This window comes from Mesoplodon densirostris, chromosome 15 (genome assembly GCF_025265405.1).
Source record: "Mesoplodon densirostris isolate mMesDen1 chromosome 15, mMesDen1 primary haplotype, whole genome shotgun sequence".
NCBI lineage: Eukaryota > Metazoa > Chordata > Mammalia > Artiodactyla > Ziphiidae > Mesoplodon > Mesoplodon densirostris.
Window position 1 is genome coordinate 26,042,737 of NC_082675.1, and position 18,996 is coordinate 26,061,732.

General features: G+C 54.5%; 1 protein-coding gene across 1 annotated transcript; it reads right to left on the reverse strand.

The window, feature by feature from the left end:
* Window positions 1-2,867: 2,867 nt before the first annotated feature.
* SLC2A11 (solute carrier family 2 member 11) lies at window positions 2,868-18,449 on the reverse strand. The gene is made up of 12 exons (XM_060118671.1): window positions 18,183-18,449; window positions 15,511-15,609; window positions 13,122-13,282; window positions 9,904-10,028; window positions 8,127-8,256; window positions 7,462-7,610; window positions 4,640-4,827; window positions 4,403-4,513; window positions 3,865-3,966; window positions 3,705-3,780; window positions 3,358-3,485; window positions 2,868-3,139 (listed from the first exon to the last, which is right to left on the reverse strand). The coding sequence occupies exons 1-12, from the start codon at window positions 18,357-18,359 to the stop codon at window positions 2,939-2,941; spliced, it is 1,647 nt and encodes a 548-aa protein (XP_059974654.1). The 5' UTR covers window positions 18,360-18,449; the 3' UTR covers window positions 2,868-2,938.
* Window positions 18,450-18,996: the final 547 nt, after the last annotated feature.

An 18,996-nucleotide genomic window follows, 5' to 3' on the forward strand; every position in this document is an offset into this window, starting at 1 on the left:
TTGGGACATTCAGACAATGGAATTTTACTCAGTGCAAAAAGAACTATTAAGCAATGAAAAGACATGGAAGAAACTTAAATGCATATTACTAAGTGAAAGAAGCCAATCTGAAAAGGCTACATACTCTATGATTCCAACCATATGACATTCTGGAGAAAACAAAATTGTAGAGACCATAGAAAGACTAGTGATCGCCAGGCGCTGGGCAGGGGCAGGAAAGGGATGACCATGTAGAACAGAGAGGATTTTTAGGGCAGGGAAAATACTCTGTATGATACTATCATGGTGGATACATGTCATCATACATTTGTCCAAACCCATAGCATGTAAAACTACAGGAGTGAACCCTAATGTAAACTGTGGACTTTGGGTGTGATAATGACATGTCAATGTAGGGTCGTGGATTGTAACAAACGTCCCGCTCTGGTGGGGGACATTGATAATAGGAGGCTGTGCATGTGTGGGAGAGGGGGCATATGGGAAATCTCTGTACTTTTCTCTCAATTTTGCTGTGAAATTAAAACTACTCTAAAAAAATATTTTTTAAAAAATAGTGGGCAAAAGACTTGAATAGTCTTCACAAAAGAAGATACGTGAATGGTCATATTAGCACACGAAGAGATGCTTAGCATTATTAGCCATCAGGGAAATACCTCAATAAAACCACAAGACGCCACTACACACTCAGTGGAATGGCTAGATTAAGAAGACTGACAGTGCCAAGTGCTGATGAGGATTTGGAGCACCCAGAAGTCTCATCAATTGCTAGCGGGAATGTAAAACAGTATACGCACTTTGGAAAACAGTTTCTTCTACAGTTAAACATACTTTCAGGGCCTCCCTGGTGGCGCAGTGGTTGAGAGTCCGCCTGCCGATGCAGGGGATACGGGTTCGTGCCCCGGTCTGGGAGGATCCCATATGCCGCGGAGCGGCTGGGCCCGTGAGCCATGGCCGCTGGGCCTGCGCGTCCGGAGCCTGTGCTCCGCAACGGGAGAGGCCACAACAGTGAGAGGCCCGCATACAGCAAAAAGAAAAAAAAAAAAAAAAAAAAAAAACATACTTTCATTATTTTTTTAACATCTTTATTGGAGTATAATTGCTTTACAATGGTGTGTTAGTTTCTGCTTTATAACAAAGTGATACATTCATTATTAAACCCAGCAATTCATTTACCCCAAAGAAATGAAAGCATACATCTACACAACTTGTGCAGGAATGTTCATAACAGTTTTATTCATCATGGCCAACAATTAGAAACAGGGCTTCTCTGGTGGCTCAGTGGTTAAGAATCCACCTGCCAATGCAGAGGACATGGGTTCGAGCCCTGGTCTGGAAAGATCCCACATGCTGCAGAACAGCTAAGCCCGTGTGCTACAACTACTGAGCCTGCGCTCTAGAGCCCGCGTGCCACAACTACTGAAGCCCGCATGCCTAGAACCCGTGCTCCGCAGCAGGAGAAGCTGCCACAATGAGAAGCCCACGCACCATGGCAAAAAGTAGCTCCCACTCGCCGAAACTAGAGAAAGCCTGTGCGCAGCAACGAAGGCCCAATGCAGCCAAAAATAAATAAATAAATAAATAAAATTTATTAAAAAAAAAAACAAATAACCAATTAGAAACAGCCAAATGTCCACCTGCAGGGAAATGGGTTAACAAATGATGATATATCCATACAGTGGAATACTATTCAGCCATACAAAGGGATATATGCTAATACATGCAACAACACACATGAACCTCAAAAACTTTATCTGGAGCAAAGCCAGACACAAATGCATACATATGGTATGAAATTATATCAAATTCTGAAAAAGAAATCTGACCTATAGTGACAGAAGGCAGATCCGCAGTTGCCTAGGGCCTGGGGTTGGGCAGGGTATTGATTGCGAAGGGGCATGACGGAACTTTGGAGATGATGTGACCAGTCTACCTTGACGGTGGTGGTGGTTCATGGATATGTACACCTGTCAAAACTTATCAAATGTAAACTTAATATGGATACATTTTATTGTATGTAAATTATACCTCAATAAAGTTGATTTTTAACAATCAATTCCTCAGAAAATCCTTCCCTGACCACTCCCCTCTCAAACACCCCTTGGTAAACACACCCTTCAGAAGCTGTATTTTCTTCCGCTTCATTTCCCCAAGTCTGTTTGTTTTGTTTTGTTTTAAGATTTTTTTGATGTAGACCTTTTTTAAAGTCTTTATTGAATTTGTTACAATAGGGCTTTCCTGGTGGTGCAGTGGTTAAGAATCTGCCTGCCAATGCAGGGGCCACGGGTTTGAGCCCTGGTCCAGGAGGATCCCACATGCCACGGAGCAGCTGAGCCCATGCGCCACAACTACTGAGCCCACGTGCCACAACCACTGAAGCCTGCACGCCTACAGCCCGCGCTCCGCAAGGAGAAGCCAACGCAATGAGAAGCCCACGCACCGCAACGAACAGTAGCCCTCGCTCGCTGTGGCTAGAACCACTAGCCCGCTCGCCACAATGAAGACCCAATGCAGCCATAAATAAATAAATAAATAAATAAATAAATAAATAAATAAAACTTTAAAAATTTGTTACAATATTGCTTCTGTTTTATGTTTTGGTTTTTTGGCTGCAAGGCATGTGGGATCTTATCTCCCCATCCAGGGATCGAACACGCACCCCCTGCATTGGAAGGCGAAGTCTTAACCACTGGACTGCCAGTGAAGTCCACCCAAGTTTGTAATTGTGCTTTTATTGGTTTCCTGTTAACTGCCTCCAGACAGGGAGCACCGAGAGGTCCCAGACCCCACCTCTCCAGCTCACCACTGATGGCTAAACACCAGGCCTGCACACAGTAGGTGCTCAACAAACACCCATTAAACAAGGGGATGCAGGGCTGGTGAATGGAGAGGGCCTGAGGGAAGAGCAGCGGCCAGCTGGGACCCAGCCAAACCTGCTGAGCTAGAGTTCTGTGGACTGGATGACCTCCGGCCCGTCCACGCGGGGCCCTGGCTCCACCCCAGGGAAGTTGAGTCTGTGCAATTCCTCTGAGATGTCCACGAAGCTCTTGCCTCTGGTCTCAGGGAGGAAGAAGCCAGTGTAGACGGCCCCACAGACACAGACACAGAGGAAAGGCACATAGAGGAAATGGGACAAGCCCTCCTGTGGGTTAAGAGACCCAAGATCTGGTGTGGCCCATTCAGCCCCCACATGGAAGGCCCCACCACAGGTCCTGATGAGGGACTTGACCCTCTTGGCTCAGATAAGCCCCATCCCCTTCAGTCTCACACCTCCTGGATGGAGCCTCCCCTGGGGTTCTCATGCTGACAAGGACAAAACCTATGGCAGGGCCCCCGGGAGGGAGGGGCAGGCAGGCCTACCATGATGAAGGGGAACCCCAGCCCGACTAGGAAGAGCATGGTCCACATGAGCGCCCCGCAGACCATGTAGGCAGCAGGCCGGGCCATCTGGTCAAACAGCTCTGTGGCCAGGATCCCGGTCACTCCGGCTGGAAGGAGGAGTGGGGACAGGAGGCTGCCAGCCAGGGCTCCCTGGCCGGCCTTCCCCCGACCTTGCCCCAGACAAGAAAGTGGGGCCCTTCCAGAGCTCCTCCAGCCATTCCCTCCCAGAAGCCTGTACAGTGGGGGGAGGGCACACCCAAGCATCCTTCACCCAGACATCCGTGCTCCTTCAGCCAGGCCCAAAGGCAGGAGCTCTTCCCACTCACCAGGGCCAATGCCAAAGCTGAGGATGAAGGCAAAGACGCAGGACATGGCCAGGTAGGGCATCCATGGGAGGGAGCTCTGCGACAGAGGGGCGGGGGTGGGGGGTGGTGAGGTGAGGTCAGGCGGGGCCCAGCCGCCCGGCCCTCATCCACGCCCAGCTACCTGCAGGCACAGGGCCGCTGTGAAGACGCTCCCCCAGCAGGTCATCAGGCCGTACCCCCCCATCAGCAGCATCCGTCGGCCCACCCTCTCGATCACCACACACTGCAAAGGAAAAGGAGCCCTCACTGATTCACTGGTGTGGGCCACGGTCGCGGTCCCCTCGGTTTGCGGGCCAGCAGTGGGGAGGGGCCTCATGAGGAAGGTGGGGAGGCGGGCGCGAGAGCAATTTACCGCTTCAGTGGATTAAGACATTATTAACTTCTCAGAGGACCTCAGTCATTCAACCTCATTCAGTTTCGCCATCTCAAAATGGTGGTGGGAGTGCCCGGCAAACTAGGTGCTCGATAAGTGCTTGCTAACTCGCCGTATTTTAACATAGCGACCTGAAGTGCAAGTGGCTTAGCGCCGAGGCCTGCGGTCCCCGGAGGGCCAGCACCCCGAGGATCAGCACCCCGAAGGTGAGCACCCCGAGGGCCAGCACCCCGAAGGGTCCGTCGCAGGGCTGGGGGATGGGGTGTCATCCCGGAGGCAGACTCACGCTGAGCAGCGCAGCCAGCAGCTCGCAGCCCCCGGTCCCGATGGTGGCGTACTGGACCTTCTCCGGAGGAATCCGCGCCTGGCTGAACACTGCCGACGCGTAGGCGTACACCTGCCGGGGGGGGGGGGGGGGGGGGAGGGGCGAGAGGCCGAGGCGCACCGGCTCTCTCCCGGACCCTGCTCCACCCCCTTCCCCCTCCCCTCTCCCCCCAACACCGACCTGGCCCGGACTGCTCACCGCGTCGTTCCCGCACAGCTCCATGGCCCCGCCCAGCACCACCAGGCTCGCCACCTGCCTCCGCAGCGCACGGTCCCGGAACAGCTCCCACGGGCGCCGCGCGCGCCGGCCCTGGCAGGCGGCGCGCTCCCGCTCCAACTCGGCCAGCTCCCCGGCCAGGTCCGCGGGGCCCCGCAGCCGCTGCAGCGCTGGGGGAGGGGGCAGGGCAGAGGACGCTGAGCTCCCTCCCCCAGGCCCTCTGTGGCCCCCACAGTGAGCTGCCCACGCCCACCTCCTTTCGCCTTCCCAGGGTCCCCTTGGTCTGATGGGGATGATCAGTTCACAGCACCACGGAGCAGAAAGGGCTTTAGAAACTCGGGGTTCTGCGGTTGCATCACACAGGACACGACAATTGTGGCAGATCTCCACTGCCGTCTCAGTTCTCCACCCGTCCCTGGGCCATGGGATTTGGCAATTGCTCCCACTAAGGAGGCGTGTATACATCTGCCCCTTGGTGCTGGGCTCCCCCCTGCGACTCTCCCTGGCCCGTAGAATTAGGCTGTAGGAGGGCGTGCCGCGTGTTCCAATCCAGCCTCAAGAGACCTGCTGGTTTCTATTTGGTCTTCTGTCATCATCATAAAAACTTGCGGTGGGGCTGGCCCACTGGTCCCAGGAAAAAGCAGAGATGGCCCAGCTGGGACCGTCCTAGATCAGCCAGTGCCCAGCTGACCCACACCAGTGACAGAGCCTCCAGCCAGACCTAACCTTCATCAGCCAACCCCAGAGAACTAAGAGGCTTGGGCTAAGTAATTGCTTCCTTGGTCTCCTGCGGAGGTGCGACTGTTAGGCAACAAGAAAAAAAACGGACCCTGGTGCCGGGAGTAGGAGACGCCATAACTAGGGCCTATGACATACAGTGTTGGTTCCTAACCAGGCAGAGGACGGTGAGGAGGCTGGAAGAATGAAAGCCTGTGTAACGTGCAAGAAACAAAACAGGTCTAATGAACTTCTGGACTTGGGCAAAGAGATCTCCAAGTGTCGAAAGCATGAACTAGCTGCCTTTACCTGAGTATTCTGAGCTGATTGTAAGGTAAATGAGCTCAAAAAGACCTTCAGAGGGAACACAATTTAATCAAATTTAACTTATTCCAGAGCTTGCTAGGTTAGTTAAATAAAAAAGAAAAAGAAATCTGTTTCTTATCTCTAGCTTCTCCATCTAGCAGAGTCCTAGGTTAAATCACAGCCTGAGAGCAAAGACTAAATCCAGAGCAAGGCCAGCGAGCCCTGGCCTGAGGGTAAAGATCAAATCAAGGGTATGGCTTACTGCAGTGCCTCATAGACCCTCCTGGCTGGAAAAACGGGCATTACAGAGGCTTAAGGGTATTGGTCCACCGCAGCTCGACATGCCCTAAATTCCAGTAATTAGGTTGCAAGAGAGAAGCATGTCTCGAAAAGAATTGTGGGTGTGGCTTTCTGGCACATAAATCAAATGCACAGAAAATTCACATCATTTTTGGAGAAAGTTGTATTGACAGAAGCTCTGCCAGCCTGGATGAAAAGACACCAAGACAGTTCGAAATGTAAAGACTTCTGTGCCCCAGTTTTCTATAGGTACATTTTCCAGGGCCCTCTTCAGGTGTCAAGGAAGGTGATAGAAAAGGAAGGACTTCTCAGTGGCCTGGGGAGCCCCTCCCTGGGGGCAGAGCCAGGGCTTCATGCAGGAGCACTCTCCATCCCAGGGCAGGGGAACATGGCAGGGTTTTCCCAGGGGCACTCAGCATTGCTATGGATCGGCAACTGCTTTCTGCCTCCTTGCCGCCTCTTTTTTGAAAAACATTTTTTCACCAGTGTCTGCTGAGTGCGTGCGAGGCAGAAGACTTCTGTTTATCTCCTAGGTCTTTGGCTCAAGAAAAGGCATATATAGACTTGACATGATCTTAAGATCCTGGACTTCAAGCCTGATGCCATGATTGGGTGAGACTTGGTGGGGGTGGGGGGTGTTTCCGGATAGCACTGAGCATGTTCCTGCTCAGGGGAGGGACATGAATAATAATTGTGACCACCATGGCAAGCTGGGAAGAATACATTAGTGGGCCCTGGTCTTCGCCCCTTGCCACATGAGTGGAGATGCCATGGATTTTCCCATCTCTGGACTTTGGGTTCAGTGACATGACTCTCCTTGGCTAAGGGGAGGTTAGTGGGCAGGAAGGGACCAAAGGTTTGGAAAGTGCTTGTGCAGTGGATCTGCCTTTCGGGCTAGTCTGTCAGTACCAAGAGTGCGAGGAGCAGCGTGTGCAGCAGAGCTGAACTGCTCCAGCCCAGACCAGCCTCAACTGGCCAGCCCCAGCTGACCCCAACACCATGAGCCAGCCCAATTGAGATCAGCAGGGTCGTGCAAACAGCCCAGCAAGTAAATGATAGAAGATGCAGTAAAGGATTGTGTGCTTTAAGCCAGAGATTTTGGGATTGTTCCTTCGCCATCATTATTGTGGCCATAGCTAACAGGGAAGACCATCAGCCCAGCTGGCATCGGGCCCTTGAGGTCTTCCTCAGTGTTTCTTCATCTTGCATGTCAGGCAGGGGGCAGGTGGTGCTCCTTCTCTGCACCACCCTGGGGGTTCCCAGATGGCAGGTGCTGGGTCTGTTCCATCCCACTGCCTTGGTGCTTAGGACAGCCCCTTGATAAAGAGCTCTGAAGGGATGGATGGATCATGAAATTGAGGCACAAAGAGAGGGATAGCTTTTCCTGAATAAATGCGACCCAGGAAATGAGGACCCACGTGCTCTGGCCAGATGTGCCCCATGGTCAAGGGTGGTCTGGAGGCCCGAGGTCAGGGACTCACCTGCCAGACAGGCCTCGGAGTCTCCACAGTCAATGAGGAGGTAGCGTGGGCTCTCGGGGAGCAGGGGCAGGGAGGCCAGCTGGAGCACCCCAGGCACCAGGCAGCTGGCCAGCAGAAGGGGCCAGGCCTGCGGGCCACCCAGGAGCTCCCTGGGGAGACAGAGGAGAGGCTGGGCCAGATGCCTCATTGTCAGAGCTCTGTCCCCTACCGGCCCCCCTGAGGGCAGAGGGTCTGCATTACCCTGTGCCTCTTCCCAACCAGCTCTGGGTCTGGACACCCAGGTAGGGAACCACGATAGGACAGGGTCATAGCCCCACCTCATCCCTGGCAACTCCTCTCCCCAGGGCTCTTCCCAGGGCACAGGGCTCTGCCCTCACCTCCCTTTTCTGGGATGAACAGGACACGCTCCCTTTAAAAGCCCGAACTTGCACCCTCTCCTCTTTGCTCCCTGATCCAGAGAGGCGAGAAGAGGGTGACTCACACCAAGTGTGGCTGACTGACACCACACTGGCCAGATGCATGTGGACAGGGTTTCAACGCCTTCATACAAGGAAGCAACGCCTTAATCCACTTGGGGGGGTAGGGGAGAAATTTAGGTGAAGAAGGGCTTTCCCTGGCATCCCTCTAACCTCTCAGTGCACGTGGGGTGGGGGGGTGGCACTTACCTGAGTCCAACCACCTGACCCATCACGATCCCCAGGGCGGTGAAGATGGCTGAGGTCATGGCCACAGCCCCTCGGAGCTCCGTGGGGGCGCTCTCCCCCAGGTACATGGGCTGGACATTCATGCTCACACCTGGACAGGAGCACAGCAGCCGTCAGCCACAGGCTGGACTCCCGCAACGCTTGGGCCCGCCTCTCCCCCCCACCCCCGCCCGCCCCCGCCGCAGCCTTGGCACCACCAGCCCAACATCTACAGGCACTGAGTGCTGCTCCCTCAGCCCAAGCGCTCTGAGGGGTTCCTCCCCACCTGATGTAGGGCCAGCAGGACTCCAGTCAGCTCCCAGGACTTCTGAGAGAGAAGCCCTATCACCGGGAGGAGTGTGAGGGGCTCAGAGGGAGCAGATGCCCACCAGCGGCCCCGGCTCTCACCTCTTATATCAACTACCACTGCATGTTCTCCCCCATCTTGGCTTCCCTGGGGACGCACCTCGCACCCAGGCAGCCAGTGGGAAAATGGAACTGGATGGCGCCCCCACTGCCCACCCCAGAGGGTGACAGTCGGCAAAAGCTAGGAGGCCGCAGTACTGGGGCACCATCCACCTGGGAACACGTCAGGGAGTGCTGCTCCATCCCCTCCCTGATGTGGGAGCAGGAAACAGCCCTCAAACAAGGTCCTGCCTCTCTCTGAGCACTGGGTGGGGGAAGCTGGGAGGAAGGTGGGTGCACTGATTGCCAGAAGCTCTCCCACAGAGGTACACCCACTCTTCCTACAGACAATTAGGGAGGGATTCCTTCTGTGCCATGTACTCAGGGCACAAAGTTTGACCTGGTCCCTCTTCCCTGAAATGTGGGCTGTTCTGAGTGACTCACTTCTAATAAGTAGACTGTGGCAAAACTGATGGTGTATGACTTCTGAGATTAGGCCATAAAATGCACTGGGACTGCGTCCTTGCGCACACACGTGGGCTCCCTCTCTCCCATCACTTCCTCTGGAGAAAACCAGCCGCAGTGCTGTGAGAACACTCAAGCAGCCCTATGGGGAGACCCATAAGCTGAGGAGCCCGGGGCTCCTGCAAACAGCACACGAGGGCGCCATCTCAGAAGCACGTCCTCCAGCCCCAGCCAAACCTCAGGTGACTGCAGCCCTGCCTGACAACTTGATCACAGCCTCCTGAAAGGCCCCAAGCCAGGACCACCCAGCTAAGACACTCCTGGTTCCTAACCCAGAGAAACCATGAGTTAATAAATGTTGCTGGTGTTAAGCCACTAAATTGTGGAGTACTTTGTTTCACAGGAATAGATAACTAACTAATAAAGACATCAGCACCTGGCTGTATAAACAGTAGGAGTCAAGGGGGATTGTTGATGGGCACCCCTAAAAGCCCAGGTGGACACGCTTAAAATTCTGCTCCCTCCCATGACAAGCCCCAGAGCCTGAGGGGTCCCTAAGAGGCTACTCTGCTTCTGTAGGGAAGATCAGAGAGCTCGTCCTAGATGCCTTTTCATCTTGACTGCCAGGAAGCTCCCAGCTTAGAGGACTTCTGTTGGTTTAAGTTTGGGGATGTTTGCCCTCCCATCCCTTACAACTTTTCCATTTTTCTAGATCCACTTTAAGTACCTAGTTATATGACCCTTTTAAGATAAATCATATCTAATCATTCTGCAAAAAAAATGGTGGGCATGAATGGAAAACAAATCAATGAATGAAGGGAATAAAGAGGATACAGGAAAGAGTAAGAACAGAGGCAGGAGGGGATCCCCCCCCACACACACACTGTACCTGCGCTGACGCCCACGAGCAGCCGCCCCAGCATGATCATCTCAAAGGAGCCTGCTCTGCGGCTGAAGCCAAACAGGGTCGCTGCAGCCACCACGAAGATGTTATTCACCAGCAGGGACTTCTTCCTTGGGGAAGCCAAACACAGGCGAGAGAGGTGGGTTCAGTCCTGAGGACCACCCCTGGGGACCCTTCTCTGAAGCTGCAGCCACCCCTGATCAGACCTGTGTGTGCATGAGGGGACTGAGTCAGGAGTGTGAGCTACACGAACAGAAATGACGCTGGCCACTGTAGCTGGGGTCACTTGTGGGATGCCCCCAGGGGCCTACTCCCACTCCCCTCCTCCAATATGCCCCAAATTACTCTCCTTTCTGCCTCCACCACGGCTTGAAGTGACAGAACTCGTATGGCTTTATCCCTACAGATTGAGTATTGCTCTCCTCACACTCCTCTGTAAAGCAAAGGGCCTAATATCTGATTTCTCAGACTCAAGGAAACCCTGGGGAGGAAGAACAGGGACTTCCGGAGTGAGGGAAGGGACACCTGGGAAGACAAGTCCCTTCCCGTTTCCTCCGTGCATTGCAGAGTCACTGTTCAGAAACTTCAGGATGGCTGGGTGGTCTCTGCCAGGCTGGTTCAACGGGACAGACAGCAAAACAGGAAGGGGCACTGGGCATGTCAGCAGCTCCACACAATGAGGCGTCAGCTCTGGGCTCCTGACACCGCGCTCAGAGGCGCCGTCATGCAGGTCACCCAAGAGAGCCCACAGGAGGTCATATGGCTCATGTACTGACAAGGAAATGAGCCACAGGAAGCCGCTGGCCTGCTCCAAACCAACAGCACAGGGGTGAAAGATGGGCCAAAGCTCAGATCCCCTGGCCTAGAGAATGGAGAGTGACAGTGGATTATAACTTGATCCTGTGGTAACTCCAGTTGCGACTTATAAGCCACATATGGCTTCCTCACTGGTATAAATTAATACAGTACTTCCAGGACTTTCCTGGTGGTCCAGTGGTTAAGACTCCACGCTTCCAATGCAGGGGGCACGGGTTCAATCCCTGGTTGGGGAAGTTCTGCATGCCAATGCCGCGCGGTGCAGACAAAAACAAACAAACAAAAAAACACAGTACATCCATTGTAGCTATTTATCTGGCGAATGCATTTTGCTGCATTTCAATACACAGACGACAGCAGAAACATTTACTTCCGCCCGGCAGGGAGAGTACTGCACCTTTCCGACCTCCTTAGGGACATGGCAGCTCTCCAGCTCTGGGCCACACCTGCTCCATGGGGAGCTGCCTGCCTCAGGCATCTTGCTGGCCCGCTGCTTTGATGACTTTATGCTGAAAGGACCTGGGGAAGAGGAAGCGGCAAGTGCACCCGACGTCATGGTAACATACAAGCACGACAGAGCGGGAGCCGCCACACCAGTGGAGTTCCTGACGTCCGAGGGCACATTTCCTCCAAAGTGCAGGATGGCTTGCTGCCCTTCCTCTAAGAAGGATGGACAAATCTCAGATGGCTTCTTTCTACTTTGGAGGCAGCCTGTCCCACAGTGAGTGTCGTGATTGATACCTACACTGGATGATTTGCAAACCTGGAAGCTGTGAGTGGAGTATGCCCTAGCGGGTCCAAACCAGCTGCCAGATGCTCCGCCCCTCGACCCTCTAGACCTGGGAGATTGTGGTGCTCAAAGTGCCTCCAAGGAGAATCCCAGTGCAAGACCTAGGATTTTGGAGTAAAACCACTACTTCAGTGAATTACTACCCCCTTAATCAGAAATAACTCCTGGCTGGTCACTAGGCCCTAGTGGAGAATAAACACCAGAATGGGGTGTTTGGCTATTGTTTTAGCCAGCTGAGTCCTGGTTTTCTGTTACTTGCCGTTGATACTCCTGCTAAATACACAAACATGTTATCTGTGCAATTTTGCTTCCAACAAAGGAGGTTACATCAGTGAAAGTGGAAGGATGGGTGCCCATTGAACTCAGTATCGCATTAGGAACCCTGTCATTCAGAAGTAGATGACCTCAGAGGGTAATAACCTGCTGAAGGACCCACACCATCAGGACTGCCATGCCCACTCAAGCATGAAGATTGGGGTCACCCCGATCGGCAAACAGCCTTAGGCCGGTGGAAGTGCTGACACAAGACAGGAGCAGAAAACTTGAGGATGGACGTTCCCGAGGCAGGTTTTGGAGTGACCAGCTCCAAAACCCGGGAGCAGACCCTCTACCTATGTTTCCAGGTTCTGGATCATACGCTTTAAACTAAATTCATCCACTAGTTTCCTTTTTTTGATTAATTTTCCCTACACTTTCTTCTTTCTTCTTCCCATGAGGTGTCTTGAGGGCAGTTAAGTTTACCATTAAGTGTGTAGATTGCAGAATATCAACACGTTAACGGCAGGGCTGGCAGATTGGTCATCACGTGGAAACTCTGCACTCAGGGAGGACACCTCTGTTGTGTCGTCCCTGGTGGCTGTGATGAGGCAGTGCCCTGGGTGGTCTCAGGAAGGACTGAACCAACTAACGTGAGGAGGGGCACATGGGGAGCTGAATATATGGGTGAAAGGTGCTGACACATGCTGGGTGGCCAGCCGTGGGGGGTACCATGAGAGCCGCTTGTTTTTCTGCCCAGCCTTGCTTCTCTCCTGCTGTCTCATGGGTGTAGGCGTGCAACCCAAGGTGGGCCAGGAACAACCCGTCTCCCTTGATTCTGAGAGCGAGTGAAGATGCTGGAGGTGGAACAAGGCTGGAGCTGATGCGCTGAAGGCATCTCCCAGGAGGAAAGTCCAGGCTAGGGTGGCCTTGCATCCTGCCCTCCCCAGGCCTGGCTTTTGACCACTTCCTTTTGTCCTATGAGCTGCCCCAGTATCCTTTGCGTTATCACAGTTTTCCATTCAGTCTGTCAGAGTCTGTCTCTCTTGTTTGCGACCCAAGATCTGTATCAGTTGGATAGAAAGTGGGGCACTGGGGAGAAAACACCTGTTCACAGTCAGACAACGTGTGTTGTATTGGCAGCCATGGGTCCTCCCTCCCTCCCAGCATGGGACTCTTCCCTCTGCCACATCTGCTGGGAAATGTGAATCACCCAGTGAAACTGCAGGCAGAGCAGGAGGCCGGTGAGGAGTTGACGCAGGCCTGGGCCTGCCGGGCATCCTGCCCACACCCGGGGTGCCCCTCATTGAAGGGCATTTGGGGGCCCACGGGAAGCACTTACCTCCCCAGTGTGATGGCCAAGGGGCCAGCAAGCAGCGCTCCCAGAAAGCCCCCCACGGGGTACAGAGACACGATGAGGGACCACACGAGCAGGACCAGATGGTCGGGCAGCGGCCGGCCGGTTCGCATCTGCCACGTCTCATTGGTGAATTCCTGAATGTGCTGTGGACAGAGATGCCAGTCAGCCCCCCTGGGGCGGGGGCTCCCTCCCCACAACAGGCCTTCTCCCCACAGGCCCTGCCTCTGCAGAGCAGGCAAGTCTCCCCAGCAATCCTACTCCCTTCGGGGCAGGACCAAACTCACCCAACTGCAGGGCACTGTGCCGTCTCTTTCAAACACAGTGTCTCCTGGAGCTCAGAGCTGGCCAGTGTCTATGTGCCCCTCTGAGCCCACTAACAGCCCCCCTCCCCCACTTTTGGCCTGGGAAGCCACCTGCATGGGCCACATCAGCAGGCTCCCCTGATGACCAGCTTTCTGATGGACTTGGCCATCAGTGAGCATCAGCAGAGCAACAGAGGAGGCGGGAGGAGTGTTTGTCCCCAGGGCTCCTTCACTGGGGGCACCTCAGGATTGCTGCAACGCCTGACCAAAAGACCCAGATACTCTCCTCTTGGTCAGAGATGAATGTCAGTGTCTGGCTGGTCTTAGGCCTCCCAACAGGATGTGAGGGAGGACATGAGGATGACCAGGGGGTGTAGGTGAGCAGGCCAGCTCAGGGTAATGGCTGTTAGCCTGGTGCCCGCCTGGTCCCTCTGCAGGAAGGACCTGTCCAGGGGAGCTGGGACCAGGGCCAGCTTCCCCTGACCTGGGCTTGAAATCCTCAAGGGTGACCATTCAAGGGGGTAGGGGAAGCCTCAGAAGCCAAGGAAGTCTCATTTGCAGGAGCCAGTGATGGCACATGGGAAGCAAGGCCTGAGAGTGTCCTGCTGTGGGCAGATCCCTCTCCAGCCTGCAAGTTTGCACTGAAGTGGACACTCGCAGGCTTGTTAAATAAACAAATAAAAAAGCAAATGGAGCTCAGACCCCCCTTTCTAAACCCTTCATTTCATCCTCTTTTAAGGGACTGGGCAGCTATAGTTGTTTCTGCCCAGAATGTACTCCCATCCCCAACTTCTAAGCAACAACATGCTTTGAGGGAAATTCTTTCCCCTTGACAATTACAGCCCCCTACACAGTTGGTCACCTGACCCAGGCCTGGCCAATCAAAGTGCTCCACCCTCCTGACCACATGATCAGCCTAGTGGGCATGTGATCCAAACCAGCCAATCAAACTCTTCCCCAGCCTTTCTGTTGGAACTAACAGGAAGGACTTCTGTTTGGGGGTTCCCAGTCCAGGACAGGAAGTGAGTCTGGTGACAGCTGCTCTCTTGCACTGGGTGGAGGATGATGCCCCGCACGGATAGGGGAGCCCCAGTTCCATCCTGGGACCTGTTTCCTGCAGCCCCACCTCCTTCACAGCTATGTGACAGGACACTTGCCCTTCTCACTTAGGTGGGATAGAGGTGGCTTCTATCAATGGGGCTGAGAGATTCATCCTTTCCACAGGCATTTACGGAACATCGGCACAGGCCAGGACAGAGTCAGGTGCTGGGGACTCAAAGATGACTTGGACACTGAGAGGAGACCAGCAGGAGGCTGAGACCAAGGGCTGGGGAGGGAGGGTGACTCCAGCTGGGGGGCTGCTAAAGGAAGGCTTCAGGGAGGTGATGGCATTTGGGTGGCTCTTGAAGGGCTTCTTGCAGGCGGGGCAGAGAGGGCTTCCCATCAGAAGGAGTCTTCAAGGAAGGGCTGGGTGCATTTGGGGAACTGCATTTAACCTGCTTTGGTAGCGGAGTTGGGGGAACGAAGGTGGGAGACAGGTGGACAGGTTCTGATCCCAGGAGGCCTTGGACTTCAGGTGGATGAGTCTGTCCTTATTCCTGTAGGCACTGGGGAGCCACAGAATGTTTCTGGGCAGGGGAGTGGTTTGATCAAACTTGAGAGGATCTAGAAGGGGGAGGTCAAAGGCAGGTAGGCCAGTGATACAGGCAGGAAAGACAGGGTCTGAACTGGGATTGTGGAAGAGACCCAAGGAGAAATGGCTGGAAGCCAGAGGCAGTTAGGAAGGACTTGGTGTCCAAGAGGGAGGGAAGAGTCAGGGCGGACCCCAGTCACTGGGTGGATGGTGGAGTCATCTACTGACATCAGGGACTCAGGAGAACTTGCGAGTTTCAGGGGAGGATGCAGAGCTGGGTTTGAACTAGCAGGGCCTGTGGAACATCGCAGTAGAGGTGGACATGTGGGAGAAAGCTCCACCAAGTGGATGCTGGCCTGAAGATCTGCTGCAGGCAGCTGCTGGCCCTGGCCCAGCACCCACTGGGATGGTGACGGTGCACATGTGGGGTACATACCGAAGTCGGGGCATTGATGATGGAGAGGTTGTAGCCAAATTGAAAAGTCCCACCAATGCCAGCCGCACAGATGGTCAGGAGCAGGACCCCGCCCTGGAACTGAGGAGAGAGGAGAGGACACAGAGTGCCTGATTACAGCCTCCACCAATCCCAGCACTGCAATCTATCTGAACCAGGCAATGATGGCTCCACTTTGCAGATGAAGAAACTGAGGCAGAGAGGAGTTGCCTAGGTCATATGGCTGGCAGGTAGCAGAGGCATCCCTAGCCTTCTGCTCTGAGTCCAGGATCTCTCTGCCCCTTCACCCCTGACAGCATTTTCCTGAGATGGACAGCCATTCCGGGCCCTCCTTGCAGGGCTGCCCCTGGGCATGCCTGCTGTGGCTCAGGGGACAATGCCTTGAGCTGGGGCCCCACAGGCGTGAAGCTCTGCCTCTGGCAGGACAGGAGTCCCTGAGCTACAGTGACTCGCCCCAGTGAAACTCTCTCAACAGAGTGGCTGGGCCTCCCTCTCTTCCCTCCCAGCCTGTTCTGCCAGGAGGCTAAGAGGAGGGGCCACACGGACCTACATGTGTGGGGCACATGGAGCAGCAGAGCAGCCTGGGTCCCAGTGCCAGCTCTGCCCTTCCTCCCTCATCTTCTCTAAGTGGCTTCCTCGCTGGCCCTGGTGATGATAATGGCTACCTTCAGGCTGCGGGACAGCCAATGTGCATGTGCACTACACACACCTGGTACAACAAAGGGCAGCTTTTCATCCTCATGCAGCACCCTTAGAGATGGAGGGAGAACTCCCCAAGGCACCCAGCTCAGCGCCCTGATGCCCCATTATTAGATTGGTATCTTTTTCGGGGGATTCACAGTCTTATTTATATTTTTTCTCATAATTTTTAATTACAAAATAACATGCTCGTTAAATTTTTTGAAAATCCAGTGTATGCTAACAGTTCTCCACTCTCCCAAATAGCAGTGAACTGCTTCCCTCAGATATTTTCTGAGACATTCACAAAGTGGTTAACTATACAAAAATCAAATTGTTGATCTTTTCCTAGTAACTCTATACTACCTTTCTTGCTCGGGCAAATTGTCCCTCAAGTATATAGCACTGTGTCATATTTATTATTTTTTAATACTTAAATACAAGCTTCAAGTCAGAAGGATGTTTGGCTAAGAGCTTTCTGAAGAATTTCCAGAACCTGAAGACTACTTACTCATTCATCAGTGAAATACCAAGTGCCTGTCCCAGCCAGGAACTGAGCTGGGAGGCACATACGCGGGGGAGGTGGGGGGAATGACAGACCTGCTTTCACCGTATTGTGAGAACCTGGCCTGGGGGTGGGGAGGTAGAGGAAGAGGCTCTGAGGGCAGGATCCTGCCAAAGATCTTGCCACAGGTCTGCAGGCAGGTCTATGACAGGCACCCTGGCTGCCCGCAAGTTCCTACAAGGTCTAAGTAACTTCCTCCCAAGCCTGAAGCCATAGGGGGAAGCCAGGTGAGAACCCAGGAGTCCCCTCTCACTGGAGTCACTGGAAGCACCCTGCTGGGCTGCCCGGAGGTGAGAGTTCCACTAAGAGAGCAGATCTGCAGGAAGCAGCAAGTCGCGCACAGCCTGATGAGAACGGAGCCCATGTGGCAGGGGTGCTGGCAGGTCTCCAAGACAGCATAAATTACTTCATTCCATGAGATCGTGCATGGAGATTGCCTAGTCCTCTGACTGGTCATGAAAAGCATTCAGACATTAGCTATGGTGGTGATTATTAAGTCAGTGAATAAAGATTTCTTGCTTCCCTACTGTGGGCAATAAATCTACTGTTCTAGGTGCTGGGGATATAGTAGTGAACAAAAGAGACGAAATCCGTGACCATTCCAGCGGGGGAAGACAGGCAGTAACAAATAAACAAGGAAAATACATAGTATGTCAGCTGTGCGACGTAGACAGAAAGCAGGCGAAGGTGAGAGGGGGTGTCTGGAAAAGGTGGTCAGGGAATACGCCATGAGAAGGGGGCATCCGCACAAAGACTTGAAGGAGGTGAGGGGAAGCGCCATGCAGATCAGCGCCGGTTGGCGGGGGAAACCCTGAGGCGGGGTGGTGAGTGGTATAGGCTTGCTCTTCCCGCTGCCCCGCCCCCTCGGTGCAGCAGGACGGAACCAGCGTGGAGATGAAGGCTGGGGAGAGAAGTGAAGATGGGAAACAGGCCCAGGACGGGATGAGGCGGCCAGGACTGCAGTGCCCTGGGGCTGCTGATTCTGGGGGCGTGTCCGGCCCACACGAGGACCAGAGGGATGCTAGCCTGGGACGCGGCCGGTGCGCAGGTCCCGCACACTGCGCCCCAGCCCAACACTGCGCGTGAACGCATGCTCTTGTTCGTCTCGGCCGAGTACCTAGCTCCACTGTGCAAACAAAGATCAGATACTTCTGTACACTGGACGCGTTCGTTGAGCCTTCCCGAGGGCACGCCAGTCCGTAATCCCTCATCCGAGTAGCCTGGGCCGGCAGGTCTCGGAATTCAGACGTTTGCGAAAAGCGGATGGGCGTGGAAGAGGGAAGCGCATGCGTAGTGGGCGTTTGCGAAGGCTCGCTCAAAGCTTACCTTAGCCAGAGCGCGCGGCCAAGACACGTGCGCAGGCGCACAGGGCGTAAAGGGGGTGGGGGCTGGGGTCCCGCGAGCGGGTCACCTGAGTCCGAGGCTGTAACGGCGGCTCGTGTTCATCCTCCATCCCTCCCTTTCTGCAGCTCTGAAGGTGAAAAGCCACTGACTCCTTACTCGGCCGAGCCTGTGGCCCATCTCCGCAGACCGGAAGGGGGCTCAGGTCCGAAGTCACCACGGCCAACCCCTGCATCCGCCTCCGCATGTCTTGGCCTGATCAGCGCGCTCCAGACTCGCCCGAAATCCCGGCCCTGGCCCCTAGTCCCCTCGTCTCCTCCCCCGCTGCCGCCTCCGGAGTGACTCTCAGCCCGTCACTGCTGCGCTCTCCTTTGGACCTCCGCCGCCGCCCCTTCCGGCCCCTCTGCCCGGCCTCCTCTCACCCCAACCTGGCGCCCCTGCCCGCCTCCGGGAGGCCCCTGTCCCCAGGCACTATGAGGGCCGAGCCCTTGATTCTTCACAGACATCCCCACTCTCCTCCAGTACAGGTGTCCCCGCCCTTTCCCCCCGGAGGAGGGACAGGATTAGGAGGGCCAAAAGGCAGACCCACCAGTCTGGAGAGCTCTCATCCGTCCGTCCTGGCAGAGCCAGTGACTTGGAACGCGGATGGGAGACCCAGTCTCGGGTTGCAGCCCAGGGATCCATTCCGTGAGAGGCCAGCTCGGCCTATGCGACAAGATTAGTCCGGCCCAGTGGACCTTGTGAGATGAGGAACCACCGGGTCCACTGGGCAGGATTAATCTTTTATTTCTCAGGGCTTCTCAGGTCCTTCATGAACCCAGGAGTTGGATTAAGGCCAAATCGAAACCAGTTGCCAAAGATGCTATTTTTGGTCATAGAAACAT